Genomic DNA, 20,433 nt, shown 5'->3' on the forward strand with positions numbered 1-20,433 from the left:
TTCGTTAAGGAACGAGTAATGAAGTAATCGGGAAGGAGAATCCTCTTTGTTAGAAACTTATCTGCGTCCCTCGTTCCTAGCAGAGCGCATCAAGCCACCATGAGTAGGGCCAATACCCTGTGTTGTCCCCATGAATAGATATCCTTCCGGATAGCTGACGAGGCTCGCCCGAAATGACGGCGCTCGCCGCTTCGGCCCAAGCGCGTGGCTGCCTACAACCAGGCGCCCACGAAAGCTGGCGCTACTCCCCCTCCCCCCTTTCGTTCTTGTTTTTACCCAGAAACCAAAAAGACGGGTTGCTGATTCCGGTCGGCAGATGCGCTGCGCAATGGACAACCAGTGAAACTCCGCGTGACAGCTTCTCCGCGGGGCTTGTTTTCCAAACGAACTTTCTCGTTAGCCTAGTCTCGTTCCCAGACGACACTGTGGAAACGAAGATAGGTTGTGGTCCCCTTAGGACACATATACACACTTGCGAGTCGCGGAGGCCCGTCGCCTTCTCTTCCCTGCACGAGAGCCTCGGTAAACCAACTAGGAACGCCTGGCACGCACGCAACAAGTGACCTTTCATCCTACAAACAATACATATCTGGAGGTAAGTAACCAACTTTTTGAACTATTTGAACTTGCAGCCGTCAGTGCGAAGGTCGAATATACTACCATCGCGGAAGGTGCTGGCCGCGTTCGGTGCAACCTTCAGATACGAATTACCGGACGATGCTACGTACGCGGCAACTGTTAGCGATGGCGGTACGCGCTTTGCTAAAGGTATGTTAATAAAAAATCCACCGCGACAAAATCTGAATGCGGTCGCATTTCGTCCAGAGAGCGGCTCTCGAACTACAACTTTTCGTGATCTAACTCTAATTTCCTCGCAGCATTTTCTCTCAGTATGAGAGCCCCGAGGGATTTTTTTTTTCTTGAGGAAGAAAGCCACTTTTCCGCTTTCCTTATCATCCAATGTAACCTGTCACTCTTTCGTATTCAAACATCATAAATTTCCCGTCGTAAATGCATATGCCCTTGTTGCTTATTCAAATCTTATGGAATAAACAATCCCTTAAGTGTCATTCATTTTGTTGCGTTCCATTTGCAGCAGCGCGCTAAGTTAACTCATGTCTCTTAGCACCACATGTGGGCGACGACCTGCCAAGAGAATAGATGACATTTCTCGACATTATTGTTACAACGATCTGGAAGAATATGGAGCGCGGAAGAATCTTGAATTACCCGCCGCGGTGGCTCAGTGGTTAGGGCGCTCGGCTGCTGATCCGGAGTTCCCGGGTTCGAACCCGACCGCGGCGGCTGCGTTTTTATGGAGGAAAAACGCTACGGCGCCCGTGTGCTGTGCGATGTCAGTGCAAGAAGATCCCCAGGTGGCCGGAATTATTCCGGAGCCCTCCACTACGGCACCTCTTCTTCCTTTCTTCTTTCACTCCCTCCTTTATCCCTTCCCTTACGGCGCGGTTCAGGTGTCCAACGATATAGGAGACAGATACTGCGCCATTTCCTTTCCCCAAAAAACCAATTATTATTATTATTAATTTCTGCGCGCAGCACATAATCGAAACTGCCGCCTTGAAGGCTTGGTGGCGCCCTCTTTGGTAGTCTGCATGAGGAGCTTCAGCTAATGTTTTGCATAGTTTTGCTTCAACCGAACCAGCGCACGGCCTGAGCGTTGTTTTAAAAGCGCTGGTAGCCATGGCAACGAAAACACGAAAATAACTTCGGACTGAATATGTTATGCATCGATATAGAAGGCTAATAATGTTAAATTTGTTTTATAATTTGATAAAAACAAATTCATGGAGAATAAAAAGTGTATTTCAGCTTAATGACGTATTTGTATTTTTTGCCGCGGGACCACCGCCGCTTGATCAATCGCAATGGCCGCCTCGTGTCGGCACACGGGTCGAACTCCGATCAGGATCGTCAAATGGAAGATTCAGCCAGGCAGCCGCATTTCGCACGGAACCGGCCTGCTGCTGTACAAGAATGTGGACTCCGAAGCCGGCGAGCTATGCAAGCTCAAGTCCGAGTGCGACGGCACCGTCGACTCGCTGGTCACCCCCGAAGGGGCCGTCGCGAACCCGGGGTACGACGACGCGCAATCGCGGCGGTTTGCGCGAAATCATTTCACTCGTGTAGTGGTCGTGCGCTGCGCTGGAGGCATTTCAGTGTTTTCCCTTTTTCACCCCGGAACGCACGCCATAGTGCGGGCAGGCGATTCAAATTGGTGGCGTGCGCGCGAGCCCGCGCTTATTCGAACATTCTCTGTGGCGTCGACTGTGTGCCTAGCGTCCAGTGGAACGCGGCCCCGCGTGTGCTCGTCAGAGGGATGCAATTTTGCCTGGGCCTTTTTGCTCCGATTTCCAGTAGTTCTACCAGATGTGCGTGTTGACAGTTTTTATTGGAGCGCCTGCAGCACCAGTATGCGCTGTCCTCAGGCTGGCGCAAAACATTTCCGAAGGCTGTGGTGCCGTCCAGACGGTACAACAGCCGCTCTAAGTTGCGTCCAGATGGGACAGTAATCGTCACTGAGGTTCTGTGACTGCGCAACGAACTTATTACCTCGGCTACAACGGCTACAAAAACGCCGAGCAACAGCCAGTCTTGATGTATTTTGGGATGCCATGTACTGATATGTCTGGACACGACTCTCGCAGCTGTTATTGTTCCGTCAGGACTTAACGGTGAACACACCGAAAAAAATTTAGCCGCTTTTGAAGTTATGCTTATTCGGAACAATAATTGCCACCTGGTCCTGTGAAAACAAACCCAACCTAACCTAGCCAAACCTTACTGCTTGTGATGTAAAGGGTACGAAAAAAAAGATCGCACAGCAATTAACCTTTCTGCATTTTGCGATAAGTGTGGTGATAGGTGTAACGTTAAGAGACAGGAAGTTAAGAGAAAGGAACAAACACTGGTTAACATTATTGTAGTGAGAATCAAGAAGGAAGAAATATGCACTAACAGCACACGTTATTTAAAGTAATGGAATGGATCCCAAGAGAGGGCAAGTGTAACAGGGAGCAGTCGACAGTCGTGTGGGCAGACGAGATTATGAAGTCTGCAAGGATAAGGTGGTCACAGGTGGCACAGGACAGGGTTAATTGAACGTTACTTTGTTCAGCACTGGACAGCACTGGTCGTGCATGTCCGTAGTTCCTCGTTCACCTGATTTTCATTACCTTTTCCGGATGCATGCGCCTGTTTGTCCTCATGGGTGACGTTCGTCTTGGTCGCCTAGGTTTCTGCCAGTCAGAAGTTAGTGCTTGGGTTGTGTGCGTCTTTCTTTGTCCCTTGTCCTGTTTGGCACTACTATCACATACCACGGATCACCGTTACCGAATCGCCCAAGTCTCTACCCTTGTGACATATATAAGCTGGTGATGATGACAGGGATATAGTGGTCTGATCGAAACCTGATGGGACATTTGGCAATGAGAGGAGACGTCCCAGTAAGAACAGAGAGGTCTGGTTTGGACCCAAATACAGTGCCAGTCAGTGCTGTGCTTCAGCAGAACCCTAAACACTTGCTTCAATTTGCTGCAGTCTGTGATGGTGCATTGATGAGTGTCCCACGCTGTTTTTTTCCAGTGATGTGCTGTTTGAGCTGGCCCTATGCACGCATCCTGTGGTGATGAAGGACCTTTGCGCCGAGTGTGGGGCTGACCTGAGGCAGTAAGTTAACCGCTGTTGGCCTGTCCGTGCGCTATTGCCACATCTTTGTTTACACCGTGTTAGATTTCAAAAATTATGCTTTGGTCATTTGTTGCGAACAATGTAAATCATGTAACTACAGGTGAAAAAAGTAAGCGAGACAAAGCACACAGTAAAATAATATTAAATACTCAAATGTGTAGCAAAAAGCTGCATTCTATTCAGCTATCATTCACTGTACCGTCTGCACCGGTTCATGGTGTGCTGTACTAAATGGATGGATGGATATGGTTGCACCCTTTAAATCGGGGCAGTGGCTCAAGCCACCTGGCCATGACTTGTGAAATTTTACTCTTGTCTTGATTTTAGCCACCAATCAGATAACTGTCTCTTGGTTATTTCTTCCTGCTTAAAATCTATTTTTCTTTCACTGTCTTTAAACCCCAATGCTTTGAATAAATCATTCCAGCCCTTTACAGAAAAGTATCAAGTCTTCAGCCATTTCGTCGTCTTCTCCACATGCATCGCATAACGTGTCTATCTCGTGGTACCTGACTCGATATGTCTTAGTCCGAAATTCTCCTCGAACAACAAAGAGCTTTCCCTAGAATTATTGTAGATATTTTCTTTGGCAATTTCCTGCTTAAACATTCTGTGTGTTCCCCGTCCCGTTTTTGTTAGCGTCCCCGTTTTCACAGAGCTCTCCCTGTTTCTTTAACCTTTTTCTTAACCGATAATTGCTGATTTGCCCCCTTACTGCTGTCCAGATATTTGCTTGTCAATTTTCTAGTTCGCTTTCTCCATTTCGTGTCAACATTCTTTATGTACAGGTATCTGAAAACTTTCCTAGCCCACTGCTTTTCCTCCATCTTTCTCAATCGTTCCTCGAATGCTATCTTACTGCTAGCCCCTCTTCTCGAAAGACGCCCATAACATATCTCCCTGTACCCCCTGATTTGGTGTATTGCCATGGGCTTCCAAAGCTAGCCTCCCTACGCCACGATTCACAGCTCCATCTGCGTCACCGTCCATGATTGCTTCGGGTTTAGCCGTGGTGCCACTTTGCTGCAAGGAATCACGGCATCAGCCACCAAGGAGTTGCAAAGAGGTTGTGCATGTGGAGATGGCTTTCAGCAGACAACGCTAACATGCTCCTAAATATCGACGGTAAATTGAGGCATTGCTTCACAGTCATCGACAGGTCCGGTGTCATTTTGCGAGAAAATGGCGCTGAAATCTACATGACAGCAGGTAACTTTATTGTAGCTGTCATGTTGTGACAGGTCATCCATGTTTGTGCGAGTTTGCGCAAAAAACTTTTTTTCAGACTGCGCAACAACTGTTTGTGCTGTTGGAAAACTGCGGAAAGGGCGAATATGAGCGTGTTTTGCGTCAAACCGGCACTGTTAACTTTGCCTGCTGCGCTAAGCATGGAGGCAGATGCTGCTGGTTTGCAGCTGCCTAGTCCTCTGTGGCTACTGGGATGCCGGACCAGCGCTAAGCAGCGCTACTCCAGCTACTCCAGAGGACTTCTCATTTTTTTAATCACTACTTATAGGGAGCTAAATGAGCGAGGCGGGCTCTCAGCAGTGATTCGTGGGTGCCCTCTCCAAGGCATTGGAAAATATGCAGGGGCCTTGAAGTGCCGAGAGCTCTTTGAACATCTCTTTAGAGAGTCTGAAGTGCCTCGTGAATTCGAAATTGAAGTAGCCTGCAACCACACTTTCATAGTAATTCAGAATTCGACTGCAGTCTGTACGGACCAAGTGAGGTGCAGCGAAAGACAGCACGGGGTCGGTTCCGACAGCGCTGTCAGAAGAGTAGAACTACTCCATAATCGGACATGGCCAACTCCGTGGCTAACTCAACTCTCGTTAGGCACGAAAGTGACTGCACACAAGAAATACACGCGAGAACTTAACACCTCCATGGCGAGTAGACAACAAGGCCTGCCTGCAGGCGCTTGATTGTCGCACCTGTGAGGTATGGCGCTGCTGAAGTGCTGCACCTGCACCGCGGAACTGGTTCTGCACCGCGCTGGCACCAGCGGAACTTTTTCAGGATTGGTGCTGTGAACCAGCACTGAATCGAATGCAGCTAAGGTATCAAGAGTAGGCCGACATACTTGCTGGCTTGAAAGAACATGGACAGACCGACAGAGAACAAGAAAGCAAAAGGACGTTTCTGTCCATGTTCTCTCGTGCTAGCGATTTTGTCTTTCTCTTCGAATTACCAACTAGGCCATCTTTGTGCTCTAAAATGCTAGTTCCTTAGTAATGATGGCAAGTAATGGCTGAGCATTTGGCAACTGTGATTACTACATATCAGTGTGTAATGAACCGTTCATCTAAATTTCATATGTCCTGGGTGAGTTTCTTTACATTTAAGTCTATTTCTCAACTCAGGCTCGGGGAATCGGTGCCAGCATCGGCGGACGTGGCCTCTGTCAGCATGATTCACAACGTACCTGAACTTCGCGTCACCCAGGAGGTGAGGCCTACGTGAGCAGCAAAAGTTGATTGCATTCACGAGCGAATGGCGTTGAGGTTGAAAGTGTTTGTATCCCCAACTGGCCTGCACCTCGTGTGTCTTTCCTTTTTCAGGAAAATGTGGCTGTGTTGTACTTTTTTTTCGAAGCCTTTGAATACTTGAATACTCCGCGACAACTTTTCCTGGCAACACAGCGGAAGCTATGGAACCAAAATGCGCCCTTTCTTCCTACGCAGCGGAATATAGTCTCTGCTTGCAGTTATCAGTTTACTCTTAAGACATGAAATGTCAACTTTCGTTATTTAAGGTGTATTTCTAACAGCTGCCTACTTTCAACATTGAAAGTCAAGCAAAGAACAGTTTTCTTGATTGCAGGGAATTTGCTAGGCATATCTAATTACAAGAAACTTCTGTTGGCGGCTGTAGCTGCCCCAGCAATGGTGTGAATGTACTGTGGAGAGAGCGGAACACACCAGTTGTGTAGCTGAACTATTCGGTGGAATGACACAGTTACAGACACTCTGCCTCTGTAGCCTTTCCTTCTTTGCCATGAAAAGCCGGCGAAGAGTATGGTTCACGCATTGTGTCCTTTGCAGTCCTGCTTAATCCTTGTAGTTTCGCACTTGGAATTGATACTTTTTTTTTCACCTTTTAACTTCATAAATTAAATGCTGGGTTTGCTTTTGTGCAGCAATCTTTTTATGCAGCACTAGACCGATTTCACAAGCAGTTGTGCTACGCCACCACCGCCGTGATGCACCCTGGGAGATATCTCACGGATATCTTTAAAGAAAACGATTGAACTTGCTCGTCCCACCCAGGTCTATTGCAGTTAAGCCGCAAAATAGAGAAGCTGACTTCTCAATGTCTTTGTTTTGTTCATGTACGCCATGCGTATTATGAAAGCTCGCCTAACGCAGACAGGTGCACAGGAAGTTTTAAGTAGCCTAAAAAAAAGGAACATCAACCTTTGGCGTCTCATTACCAAACGCAGCTAAAATGCATGCGGTAATGCCATGCATAAACTTTTTGTCGCAAAATATGCAGACCGATTGATGCGGGATCATGAGACTAATGCAGGCTAAAACAAAAGCAAAGCATAAATGCTAACCACTCTCATTTCGACAAGTAAAACTTACTGTAACCATGCAAAATTAAACCTGTTTTTTTTTATACAATGTGCGACAGATAATTCAGTAAAGCATGACTTAAAATTCTGCTCATTCAGTATATTTATTGTTCTTTCTGTAAGAAAATGCGAAAAAGCAAGGATTTGTCATAAAGGAGCACAAATAAATTAATTAAGAAGTTTTTCGTCATGGTCGACTCCTCGATTGGCACTGAAAAACTGCCAGGGAAATGAAGTGGACACAAATAAGAACATCATCTGAACACGTGAAAAATCCTGGTATGGCCATGCATAGGTATGTTTTTCTGGTAAATCACGTGAGGGACAAGCACGCTTTGATTGCCACCTGTGCCATTTCGGGTGCCGCGGTCACCCCCTCCCAGAGCCGCTCCCCCTCTCAAAGTTGCACCTGGTTCCTTTAGCAGAATGCGATAATTGCCGCAAAGGAAAGAAGCTACTGTGACCGAATCTAATGCCATTAAAGGTGCAAGGGAAAGTGGAAGGACTGCAGCTAAGGCTTGGTCTCTTCTGGTAAGCGCGTGCATACACAGTGCGCTTTGTGAAATCGGTCTGTTCTTACGCTTTGCCATTGCTGTGCAGCTAGGTGTGAAGCTGAGTACTTGGCTGTTGTGCATACGTGTGCTCTCTTCATAATTCATGATACCATGCAGTACACAACATATGTGGACAGTTTTGGAGGCACATCAAATTGAGTTGAAAATTCAGTGGCTGCAGTCAAGCCAGAGGCCTCACAACTGCAGCTGCTTTAACTGTTCAATTTGTGGTGACTTTTGCAGTCTTTGAGGGCATCCATGCATCCAGTGTATTACGCTCTGGATGTTCCTGGATGCTAAGCGGCATTAGGGTCTCAGGCTTGGCATAAGCCATCCGGGCTGCCTCGGTCCGTGTCTGCCTCTCAGTTCCTTGTTGAACAGCTGCCAACATCCGAAAAACTTAAAACCGATTTAGCTTACTTGGCCAAATGTGAAGTATATGCGCCAGCACGCTGCGTTTCATTTTGCTTTTGCTTTCGGTTCGAGGCTGGGGTTTCAGGGTCAAGCTTCAGGCAAAGATCGGCAAAAGTACGTAGCAGATTGTGTAGGTAGCAGTCTAGATAGCTGATCTTTTGCAATAGCAGTTGTTCATACTCCTCAGAGCATGCCAGGACCCAGTGAGTATCGGAATAGCTTTATGAACGTTGCTGTGGTACAGATACAACATGCCATTATCATTGAAATCCATGATAGTATTATCCAGGGAAGGGGGGGCTCAAGAGGAAGAGGAAAGGCGCAGCAACTGTCTTGCTTGGGGCAGACATATAAACCATGCTATGAGGCAAGGTTTGAAACAGGGGCGAGAGAAGAAAGTGTAGGTTTATGTGTCTACCATGAAATAACAAACTCGGGTTCAGAATTACCATGTCCTGGTGTTGAAAGAAGTGCATGACAGGCACTGTGGCTAGAAAGGCTGGGTGTTGCCATGTCAAATTTGTGCCATTATTTCGAAGTAGTCAGAGGGTTTGCGATATAGGTGGCTGGGAAAGAGAGAGAGGTTTCTTGGCAGCAGGTGTGTGTGTGGAACAGTAATGAGTTGTAATGAGTGTAATGGAATAAACTGTAATGGAACTATAATGTTGCCTCAATGCAGTCGAAAATTCAATATGTGGGTAAGTTGAAATTTGTTTTCAAACCGAACTACATCCATCAGATTTGCCTATACTCCATTTCATACATAGCAGGCAACGCTGCAGAGGCTGCAGAAGTGGTGTGTCCGCGAAACAATACTACTCCGCCATGTGTCATTTGTTCTTGAAGCCTCATTCAGTGTTTGGACGAAAACAAAGACCAGTATAAAACGAAGTGGTAGCACTGAAAATTACGTTCGAAGGTGTGAGGCACACGCTGTTCGTGAGCTTGAAGCGCAAAGGAGGCGGTGCCGACGACGCGTTGTCACTGTCTCCTCCGCGCTTCAAGCTCACGAAGAGAGAGAGGGGCCCTCCGGCTATAATTTCCACTGTGCTTGGGCTGCTTTTTAGGTGCGGATGAAGTAAGAACGATTCGTCCTACCAGCCTTGTATCATAGCACCACATGTCATTCTTACTTCTAAAAGTCTCAATGAGTCACAGGACGAAAATGTGGCAGGAGGTAAAAATGAAGTGCAGGAGGTTGCCATTCATGGTACTTGAGATTTTCCGCAACGAAATGTGTCTATGGTCACTGTGGTTGTGTGGCGAACTACTTTCTGTGCGCAGACTTAGCCTGCGCGAGCAGGTGCGCTAGCTTTGGCAGCATTGCCTGCTATGTATGAAACAAAGTATGTACCTAAGGCACAGAAATATAAAAACAAACATGTGTGGCAGCTTACACCTTTGGAATACGTTTGGATCCTTGGAAGCAAGTTCTGAAAGGTCGAGCAGCTTCAAGCGGCTCAGTTTTTTGCACATCAAGCTGAAAATGAACCATTGTTTTGCTGTCTTCTCAAATAGTACTTGGTAGCAGTGACCGCTTTGAGTCAAGTGAGTGCTTACTCTTGTTTCTACGTCCACAAAACTGTGTGCAGCCTCAACTCGGAAGTACTTCACAATCTGTTAATCCGATAGTTTTTAGGCTGTCGTCATGCCAGTTTCTCCATAATGTAATTCCCTGATTGGTGGAGAGAGGCCACGTGACCTTGTAAGGTGATCGCAGCCAGTGTTGTAGGCGTGATCGAAAAAAAGTAACTACCGTATTTACTCGAATCTAGGCTGGCCTCGATTCTAGGCTGACTCTCGAAATTCTTAAAGTCAGAAGTTGATCCGAATGTAAGCCGAATGAAAAAAGGCATTGACTAGGACTAGAACATGCATTTCATTAAGCTTGCGACGCTCGTCGTAGCGCGTCGTAGCACGTCGTAGCACTCTTCTTCATCAACATCGTTGACATCACTGTCCTCTTTGTCGCTGGCTTCCTCCCACAGCGCGTTGTCTTTGCTTCCACCCAGCGCGTTCGAGAGATACTGCACTTGCAGAAGGCCCACACAGTCGGTTCGGCCGGAATTTCCTCTCATGCTGCGGCAACCCAGTTTGCCACTTGGCTAAGCGAAGCATGCGTGATGCGCTTGGTTGGTGTGTGCTGGTGGTCCTGAAGCGTCAGCCAGTCGTTGTACTGCCTCTGCAACCTATCCTTAAAGGGCTTGTTGATTGCAACGCCAAGTGGTTGTAGCTGGCTCGTCATTCCTGCTGTGTTCACCGCAATGTCTGTACCACCTTTCGAAAGCACTGACTTTACGACATCTGTCAAGTGGCCGCGGTACGAGTCGAGAACTAGGAGTGACTCTTTGAACAACAGGACCCTGGCACGACGTTGCCAAACGGTCTTCATCCAATCTTCGACTAGGGCACCACTCATCCATTCATTCTCTTGTGCGTGCACAACGACGTTTTTAGGGAAAACCTCTCCGGATGGAAGCGTTTTCCACTTAAAAATGAGGTAGGGCAACAGGTTTCACTCATCAGCTATTCAACATAACATCATGGTAAGACGTTGCTTCTCGTACCCAGCAGTTCTTACTTTCACCTGTTTTGCGCCCTTCTCATAGGCTGTGTATGCCACAGGCATGTCAAAATACACTGGGGTCTGATTGGCCTTACTGATTTGGCCCAGACTGTACTGCTTCTCCAGCTGCTTGATCACAAAGCGCTTAAATGCCACCAGCTTCTCCTCAAAATCAGGTGGTAGGTTTGGTAGGTTTTGGCATACGGAAGTCCACCGTCGCAGGCTGAACCCGAACCGCTTCTTGAAATACGTGACCCAGCCCCTGCTGGTTTTGTGAATTAGGTCCGTGGGACGCCTCTAACGTTAGCGACCTCCCTCGCCTTTTCCTGTGTTATCTCCGTCGTCACGGGCATCGCACCTTCCCTTTGCTTCCTGGTAAAGTTGGCGACATCCTTTTCCACCTCGTGGTGTCGCCCACTCTTGGGTGCAGTGAGGGCCATTCGCTTTGCAGTGGAGTTGAGCTTGTTCTGCTGCTTCCGCCACCGACGCACGTTCTTCTCGTCCATGCCGCAGTTGCGCTGTGCTTGTAGGTTTGAAGTGCTTTCCGCCGCCAAAACTGCTTTCTGCTTAAAAGCCGTGGTGTAAGGGCACTGCTTGGTGGTCCCCATTGCGCCGCAAACATGGGCGTTTCTCGAAGTCATGTGGCGACGAACACAAACAAGTACAGGATGGCGAGACATTTGTTCACAACGTTCGAACAAGCCAGCGCCAACAAGCAAAATGGAGCCTGCAAACCTGCAAGCTGCAAGCAGCTTCAAACTGTGGCCACGAGCTGGTGTTACGTGTCTAGCGGCTGCGGGCAAACCACATCCTCGAATCTAAGCCAGCCCTCTACTTTCGTAAACGATTGAAAAAAAAAAGTACCTGCCTAGATCTGAGTAAATATGGTAAATATGTTAGTAGTTGTGCAAAAAAAAGGAACGCATTGCCGCCCTACGTTAGCTACAAAAAAAAGGTAGCTTGTTACCTTGTAACCTTGTAAAGGTAACTTGTTACCTTTACCAAAAAAAAGTGCCGCACATTACTTTGCTGTTACTCCATGGCCATAAATTTTAATCAGTTTGTCTTCGCTGTAAGAACTCACGATAACAATTTTATAACACTGATATTTCGCATAAAACTTTTAGCCCGAACAATGATTTTACCTGAAATCCATATTTAACGAGAATACTTTGTGCAAAAGTTCAGGAGCTTAGCAATGTTATAGTGGCCTATAGTTGCCTGTAGAGTTACATGCGATGGCTTCTAACTCGGGCACATGATGGAGCCATTTCTGAATGTGACATTAAACACAAAATGACACTTCACCCTCAAGCGAGGGTCAACAGTATCAATAAATAAAAAATAAATAATTCTAACTTCACCAAGAAAATGTTGCTGTACTCTCAACAATTTTACAGTAATTCTGAAAAATGTGATGCTCCAAACTGCTCGGCATGCTTCCACTCTTCTGAGAGCTGTGTGCCTGAGTGGTTTGGGAAGGGGGGTAGGTGAAGGCAAGTGTGAATGTGTGTTTGTGCAGGTGTTTCATGCTTTATGGGTATTCTGTCTTTTTCTTTTAGTTGAGTGCGTCATCAAGGGCAGGCGTTTTGTGGTATGCATGCAAGCTGCAACAAGGGTCGTCGAGAGCACCTGTACATTTTGTTTATTTGGAACATCACTTTAGGAACTCTAAAGAAGGGGGCGAAGGGGGCACAATTGGAATAAAAAGTAACTAGTAATGTGACACCTCACATTACCGAGAAATGTTAACGCAAGTTGGTTACCCGTTACCGACAGTTCCAAAATGGTAACGAGTACATTAACTAAGTTACTGAAAAAAGTAACGAGTTACCGGTAACGCTGTTACTTGTAACGCGTTACCGCCAACACTGATCACAACTGTCCTCCGGATTGTGAGCAACCTGCCTGCTGTGGCAGGTGACAAGTGAACGCCTAAAATTTGGAAGTTGGCGGACCCCCAAAAATTCTAAAAAAATCCCTGAAGTTTTGGAACTAGGCCCATCCCTGAAAAATGGATTAAGTTGCACTAGTGATGATCAGTGGTTGCATTAAAGGGGCTCCGAAACACATTTTCAGTGCATTGTTTTACCTGTTGGTTGCATAGAATGAGTTATAGTGATGTTATTAGCATCGGTCGTACCGCGTATACTGCGGTTTTTAATATTTTAATTAGCTCACAAAAACGAATTCGTGGCGCTGACGGTGTCACCATACAGTGGTGGTTTTTAGCAGTGGATATGACATCACGGAGAGCAAGCTTTATGATCGGACAAAGGGTAAATATACTGCAAATTGGGTTAATAACTAGCGATACGTTTTGTCAAGTTTTTGTGTTTTATGTTACTTTAACAAAACCAGCTTGTTTGCCCTAGATAAAAGCACTGTAAATTAAGTAAAACAAAAACACGCCACCAGAGGCACTGGCTACTTTTTGCATCGAAGGACTTTGCGCCTCTCTGTAAACATCCTACGACCTAGCACTAAACACTTATGGCTACTCTCTGTGTATCTGAGAGCGGCTTTGCAGAATTGATCCGATCGAGCCATTGCACTCTAAGTGTTCGTTTAGGCCCCAAGGAAGGATGCATTTTTTCACATTTAGTAGGCAGTGCGCATCGTCAGCTTGTGGAGGATCACCGGGCGGCAGCGCCAGGTGGCGCCACGTTCCCGTCAACAGCGCGCGGTCCTTGCTCGCCGTGACCAACCAGCGCGCTAGGAGGGACGAGCGATGGTTGGCGATAAGCAGTAGCGGTACGCGCTATGCTAAATGTGTCTGATATTTTGCGCAGGCTGTCACAGCGTCGCAGTATCTTTCGCTCGAGTTCAGATCAATAAGTAAGAGAACGTCACGGATCAGTGTTCCCTTCTGCGCCGTCGACGTGACGGTGAAGCATCGCTGGGTCAGCTGAGCGTTCACATGGTTGTAACCATGTAAACGGGGCTGCCAGCCTTGGCATGAACGAGTTACAGAGAACAGGCAACCATGGAGTGCAAACTTCCGCCATGTGCTAAGATAGGCTGTTTTGATTGGTCGCGTCATTGGGAGAGTGAAATGGGAATGGGAAGCTGCGCGAAAATCGAGTTGAGGGCAGCATTTTGTTTGCTTGTATTTTGAAATTTCTTCATTGAATAACTCCCGTTCCTATGCATCAATTTTCGTAATTCTTTCTGAGTCAGCATCTGTGTGACATAAAGAATCCATCTGAAGCGTAACCGGCATCCGTTCAAGCGGTGTTTTGCAGCCCCTTTAAGCTGCATTATTAGTCTGATTAGTATAAACCCATGTATAATCCAATGGAGGGCACTGGAACATTCTGGAAGGTCATGACTCATGCATAACATATAAGGGCAAAGGAACTGGTTCCAATTGGAGTTTCGGTGAGAAAATCGCAAGAACTGAGTACTCATTGTAGACGTCATAGCAGGCAGCCCAAAGGCTATTGGATTTTCTTCTTTAGGAATGTGGTTAAGAAGAGTCTTAAGTTTTTAAGAATGTACATTTCTTGCAGCAAGCACACCAACTTGGCAAAGCTGATGAAGAGCGGCTGCGAAAGTTGCGCAAACTGGTGCTTCTTGTCGATCTGGACCAGACACTCATCCATACTACGAGCGACGACGTGCCAGCAGACATGAAGGTACTGATCTCCACATAACTGGGGGTACAGTTGAACTCTGTTACAGCAAGAGTTGTCAGTTGGTTCAGCACATCCAGAATCGGTAACCTAAAATTTCCTCAGAAATTCATGCAAGAGCAGTGCCATTTAGTCAGTGAAAGACCGCAACTTAGCGCTTACTAAAAAGCAGGCAGGCACCTGTACCAACTTTTCATGCCAATTCCAGAGGCTGTGAGAGAGAGCGCCAGATGCCAGTGAAACTGGCTTTCTCACATGGCACTGCTAGCATGCACTGGCAGCAGGAGACCGAACGCCAGGTAGGGTGGGTTCCCCACCTGACAGTGGTGTTGCACGAAAAATGGGTCACCTTCATCATCATCATCATCATCAGCCTGACTACACCCACTGCAGGGCAAAGGCCTCTCCCATGTCTCTCCAATTAACCCTGTCCTTTGCCAGCTGCGCCTGCCCTATGCCTGCAAACTTCTTAATCTCATCCGCCTACGTAACCTTCTGCTGCCCCCTGCTACGCTTGCCTTCTCTTGGAATTCACTCCGTTAGCCTTAATGACTAGAAATTGTCTTGCCATTGCATTACATGCACTGTCCAAGCCCATTTCTTCCTCTTGATTTCGACGAGGATGTCGTAAACCTGCCATTGTTCCCTCACACACTTTGCCCGCTTACAGTCTCTTTACGTTACACCTATTATTTTTCTTTCCATAGCTCGCTGCGTTGACCTTCACTTAAGCTTAACCGCTTTCATTAGCCTCCACATTTCTGCCCCTTAGGTGAGTACTGGGGCCGTATTCCAAGTTTGTGTCATAAAAAAAGCATCATAATCTGTTGCAGCAGCCACACCTGATTTCTCGAAACGCCCGAAGCGAATGTGGTTGTTTGGATGTGGCAAAAAGTGTAGAAGACACCGACATCATGATGTCAAACACATAGCAGCAGATGCTCAAGGACAGCCAACATGGCGACGCACTCTGAAGAGGAGACACTCGCTTAGAAGTGAACTCATCGATGTTACTATTTTTCGGCATGTGAACGGCAGTGTGCCGTTGCAATGGCGCACTGTCGAGCTGATTGCGGAGGCCACATTGTTATAGAAATTGTTTTCTTCATTCAAACCAGATGGTGCCTTTATCACTGTAGTTATCTCGTCTGCTTACATTGAGTGACATAACATAAACCATAATGTCCTACAAAATGCTTGCGTTTACAGCGCGCAAATGTGGTTTTCCGGTTCCAGAACTCTCTATTAGCTGTTAAAGCATCTTTCATCATGATCGTGTGTAATGTCTGGCAGTGTGAAACCGCTCATGTGCACGGATGGTCAGTCGCCAGCGACACACTACTACACTGATGCGTTTGACATGCCAGACGTGGTTTTTCGGCATCCCTTACGGTTCTCGATAGCTGTGGTGGTGTGGGTCTGCATTGAGCTCGCGAGTTAGCTTGCAAGTTTTCAGGCGTCAGTGTGCGCTTCATACTATGGTGAAGCTATAAAAGTCTGCAAAGAGAAACAGAGCAAGATTTTTTTGCCCCATCCCTTTTATTTGCAGCAGAAAAATAAAAAAATCTAACAGCGACATCTTGCGTTTCTTGCAGTGTCTACATAAAAGGAATGAAAAACGTAAATTACATGTCTGCACAACCGTCTGATCAGAGCACCAACTTAGGTTCAGCGATGTTGCAGACGGCAAGTCGTCACGGCGTCTTGGTTCAGCACAACACTGAGCGCACATTGTGCAGCGAGTGAGCGCATGCTACATATTTTCCTCCCCGTTTTCTTTTACCTTCAGTATAAATGTAAAACGCCGTGTTGTGCGAACAAGCGAGCTACCTTCTATTTCCCATCGGCGATCGACGGCTGTGGCTGCCGCCTTTTGTCACTGCAAAGCCATGTCTACAATATTATATTTTTTTAAGTGCACCTCCGGCCTTTATGATACAGAAAAGAGTACCTGTAGTATTGTTTTTATTTGTTGAAGTCCATTGGGTAAATAAAGCAGCTTTGATACTACCCCCTTACTGTGGAATGTGATGTCAAACTAAACTTGTGGCTGAAATTTTCTTCTGTCGCATTGGTCGCATTCCATTTTTCGGGAAAGAGCAATAGCGACGCTGGATGTTTCGCTGCGGCCACTGCTCACAGTCGCACCCTAACCGACATCCGCTCCCGGTGTTTCAGACAATCAGGTGTGGCTGGTGCGGCAGATTATTATGCTTTTTGTTATGACACAAACTCTGAATACGACACCTGGTAAGATACAGCTGTTGCACACTTTTCTCTTGAGGGATATTGGTAACCTGCCATTCATGATCTGAGAGAACGTGCCATATGCGCTCCTCCCCATTGTTATCCTTCTAGTTAGCTCCCTCTCATGATCCGCATCAGCTGTCACTACCTGCCCTAAGTAGACGTATTCCGTTACAAATTCCAGGCTATCGCTGCCAATTGTGAACTGCTGTTCCCTTGCAAGGCTGTTGAACGTTACCTTGGTTTTCTGCATGTTGATTTTTAGACCCATCAATCTGCTCTGTCTGTCTAACTCATTGATCATGATTTGCAGTTCACCTCCTGACTGACTCAGCAAGGCAATGTCATCAGCGAATCGCAGATTATTTAGGTATTCTCCATTAACCCTTATCCCCAACTGTTCCCAATTCAGACCTCGGAATACCTCCTGTAAACAGGCGGTGAATAGTATTGGCGAGATCGTGTCTCCTTGCCTGATGCCCTTCTTTATTAGAATTTTATTGCTGACTTTATGGAGGGCTGTGGTAGCTGTGCAGTTGCTGTATATGTCTTCCACCATTTTGACATAAGGCGCTTCTGCACCCTGAAAAATTGCTATGTGAGGGCTAAAAGCGACCGCATCTGAGTGGTGCTGCAGCTTCCACAACCTTTATGGCAACAGACATAAAGCATCAGTCCAACAGCTGCACTGCAGGCTACAACAAAGCTATGACCCCTTGTGCCACTGCTTCTGTGGCACTGTTAGTGGGCGATGAGCAGACAAGGGAATGGAATAGAGGAGCTCATTATAACATACATGAAGGAAGTCAGCAGTCACCGAAACGTGGAGCATGGGGGATTTCCTTTTTTAAAAATTTGTTCAGGGTTGCAACAGCTGCACAAATTGTGCCTTTTTGATACAGTTGTTGATAAATTTGTTCAAATTGCACCACACTATACCAAAATGCCTCGTCAAGTCGCTAAAGTTTTCTGTTGCTCAAGATTTAGCAAGAAATAAGAGCTGCGTTGATGATATTGATGATATTGGTTTTTGGGGAAAGGAAATGGCACAGTGTCTGTCTCACATACCAGCGGACACCTGAACCCCGCTGTAAGGGAAGGGATAAGTTGGCAACCTGCAGTTTTGCAGGTGTAGCAGTTGTTGCCAATCTAATTCAGTTGTGGAGATGCAACTGTAGTGTACTAGAATTGGGAAATGTGTCGTCCTTGGGTGGAGAATGGGTCGTTTTCAGCAGTGAAAGCTCAGGGTGACATGAGAGGGCGCTGCCTGTAGGAGGAGTGCTATGAGTGTGGAGCAGACTGCTTGGTGAGCGGCACCCGTTGCCACAATTTGTGTGCAATTTCTCATCGCACCGCAGTATTTGGCATGGTTACGCTAATTTGGATTTTGCTGCTTAGGTACTACAAGCTTTACCTAATGCGTCAGACCGTGGCAGTTTGCGCTTAATGGTCGTAGTTCTGTAGAAGTGTGGCTGCTGGTCGTGAAGGAAAAAGTGTACGCAGGAAGGACACTTGCGAGCAGCGTAGTAATGTTGAATGAGGTTAAGCTGCCATGAAATTGCATGCAATTTTCTTAGTATTGGGGGAATTTGATTTCTCTCATGTTTATGTGTAACGCTGTTATGAAGATCGCCTATAGTTAGGTCATCAAACGTGCCGTTTTACATGGGTTTTGTAGGCAGGGTAGCTTGTGCGTAAATGTGCGTGCGTAACTCATACACTCTGCATGCTGACAGAGGTATGCAATGAGCACTGGAAGAAAGGAAGTAAACCGGGGACGTTGGAAGCTTTATTTCCCAGTTGGCAGTTATGATTGAAAAAGGCAATACAAAATGGTGATAAATCGGCAAACTCAGATTTGAACAGTATCACTTTCAAAAGACGGCGATGTCATCATGCTTAATTTAAACCTTAAACTAATGTTTGCGATGCAGTTTGTTAATTTATAATATTAGAATAACTGAGGTGCTGCAGGATGGTCTTTGTCACCAGCAAACTGCCTCGTGATATCAAGCAAAATATTCAATCTCCTTTTTTGACTTACCGTGGGCACACTTCACGTTGATCAGTTCTCAGTGGCACGAAGCAAGAATCTTGCTTCTTTTTATGAGCTGCAACCGATATAGCGCCGCACTACAAGTACGTCCCGTCTCGGTTTACCCGCCATGTCTTCACAGTTTCCTTTAATATACGTTGCACCATGGCATGACTGGAAAACAAAATTATTTGGTAGAAACCGACTCAGGACGCAGAATACAGAAGCAGACTCCATGCGTGCTTTCTCCGCGCCGCGAGCGCTGCAGGAGCACTCCTTTTGCTGCCAGCGCCCTCTTTGCTTTTCAACGCTCTGGTGACCGCCTTGCCTCCATTTCTCCGTGCCGCAGATGACACACTTCCCAGTATTCTTGCATACTATAACACAACAGCGAAAAGGCATGTGTGTGCATGGAGGAGAAAAAAAAACCCGGAAGGACGGGTCTGGCGATAACCTCGAAGCCTAGTTATAAAAAGAACAAAGGGGAGAGAGTTGGTTCTCCACGTAACAGCATATCTTAATATCTATCATCGCTGCACGTGCGCATGCGCGGATGAGAGAGGAAGACTGCAGATGCTTGCGCTCCTTCACCATGGGCGGGCCACGCAGGCACTCGCACTAAAACATACCGATATGACCTTTGCTCTGTTTTAAGAGATGAACAACCAAGTAGCCCATACCTCTAGCCTTGTAAACTTAGGCGTGCAAAATTTTAGCATAATATCTGAAGAACTTTTTCTTTTACATATTTTTTTTTCTCTTCCACACCTTGTGGGAAGCTTGGAGACTAGACTAAAGGGGGTAGAAGACTGCCTCAGCGTTCATTGAATTTCATGTTGTATGCTACACGTGTGGCAATCTTATAAGTTTTATTTTGCCCAACACAAAACTTTTGCTTGTCATTTCTTGTGATGTAGTTGCCGTAGGCATGTGTGGAGTGTGAACAAAATATCATACCGGTAATTCACAATTCAGCAGCCTCAGAAATTAAGATTTTCATTGCATTTAGTGGGAGTGCAATAAAGCAAAGGTGGTCAAAATAGCATCACACCAGTCGCTCACAATTTAGCAGCCTCGAAAAATAAGATTTTCATTGCATTTAGGGAATGTGCAGTGAAACAATGAAGGTCAGAGTAGTATCACGCCAGTAGTTTACAATTCAGCAGCCCCAAAAAATAGGACTTTCATTGCGTTTAGTGGGATTGCAATGAAGCAAATGGGGTCAAAATAGACCAAACAGTATTGAAGAAACCACGTACTAGCATGCACAAGCAAGGGAGAGGAGTGACTTAGACAGTACAAGCGCTCTTGTATTGGCAACATCAGCACTGGGGTTACCTACGTCACTCCTTGTCCTCGCTAATGTACGCTCGTACATGATCTGCAGTGTAACACCAACTCACCCAAATGCCTGTGGTAGTGAAGAAATCGGCTCCACAAAGTGAGGAACTGCCGAGAAGAGCAGTTTCGAGAAAAAGGCATTCAAAGTTTTAAGGCATTCAAAGGCATTGCCGTTTTACTTTTCGAGTGGGCACCAGGTTTGTAGCCCTGGGAACTGTTTTTAGCATTGCTTGGCTATCTGATCATTTGCCTGGTGTGCTTTTGTTGACTGCTTTCTTCGCGTGGCATACTTCTTGGCTGCTTGTAGTTGTGTGGTAGCAATGGCACCTGAAGAGGTCAGCTCCGCTTCCATGACA

At 46.5% G+C, this 20,433-nt stretch overlaps 1 protein-coding gene across 2 annotated transcripts in view; it reads left to right on the plus strand.

The window, feature by feature from the left end:
• Positions 1-1,871: 1,871 nt before the first annotated feature.
• LOC144101940 (RNA polymerase II subunit A C-terminal domain phosphatase-like) overlaps positions 1,872-20,433 on the plus strand; it is a 72,721-nt gene continuing 54,159 nt past the window's right edge. For both annotated transcript variants that reach the window (XM_077635178.1, XM_077635179.1), the window contains exons 1-4: positions 1,872-2,095; positions 3,604-3,687; positions 6,072-6,156; positions 14,332-14,457. In XM_077635178.1, the coding sequence (XP_077491304.1) occupies positions 1,887-2,095; positions 3,604-3,687; positions 6,072-6,156; positions 14,332-14,457 (504 nt within the window). In that variant the 5' untranslated portion in view covers positions 1,872-1,886. The remainder of the gene's footprint in view (positions 2,096-3,603; positions 3,688-6,071; positions 6,157-14,331; positions 14,458-20,433) is intronic.

This window comes from Amblyomma americanum, chromosome 8 (assembly GCF_052857255.1).
Source record: "Amblyomma americanum isolate KBUSLIRL-KWMA chromosome 8, ASM5285725v1, whole genome shotgun sequence".
NCBI classification, from domain to species: Eukaryota; Metazoa; Arthropoda; class Arachnida; order Ixodida; family Ixodidae; genus Amblyomma; species Amblyomma americanum.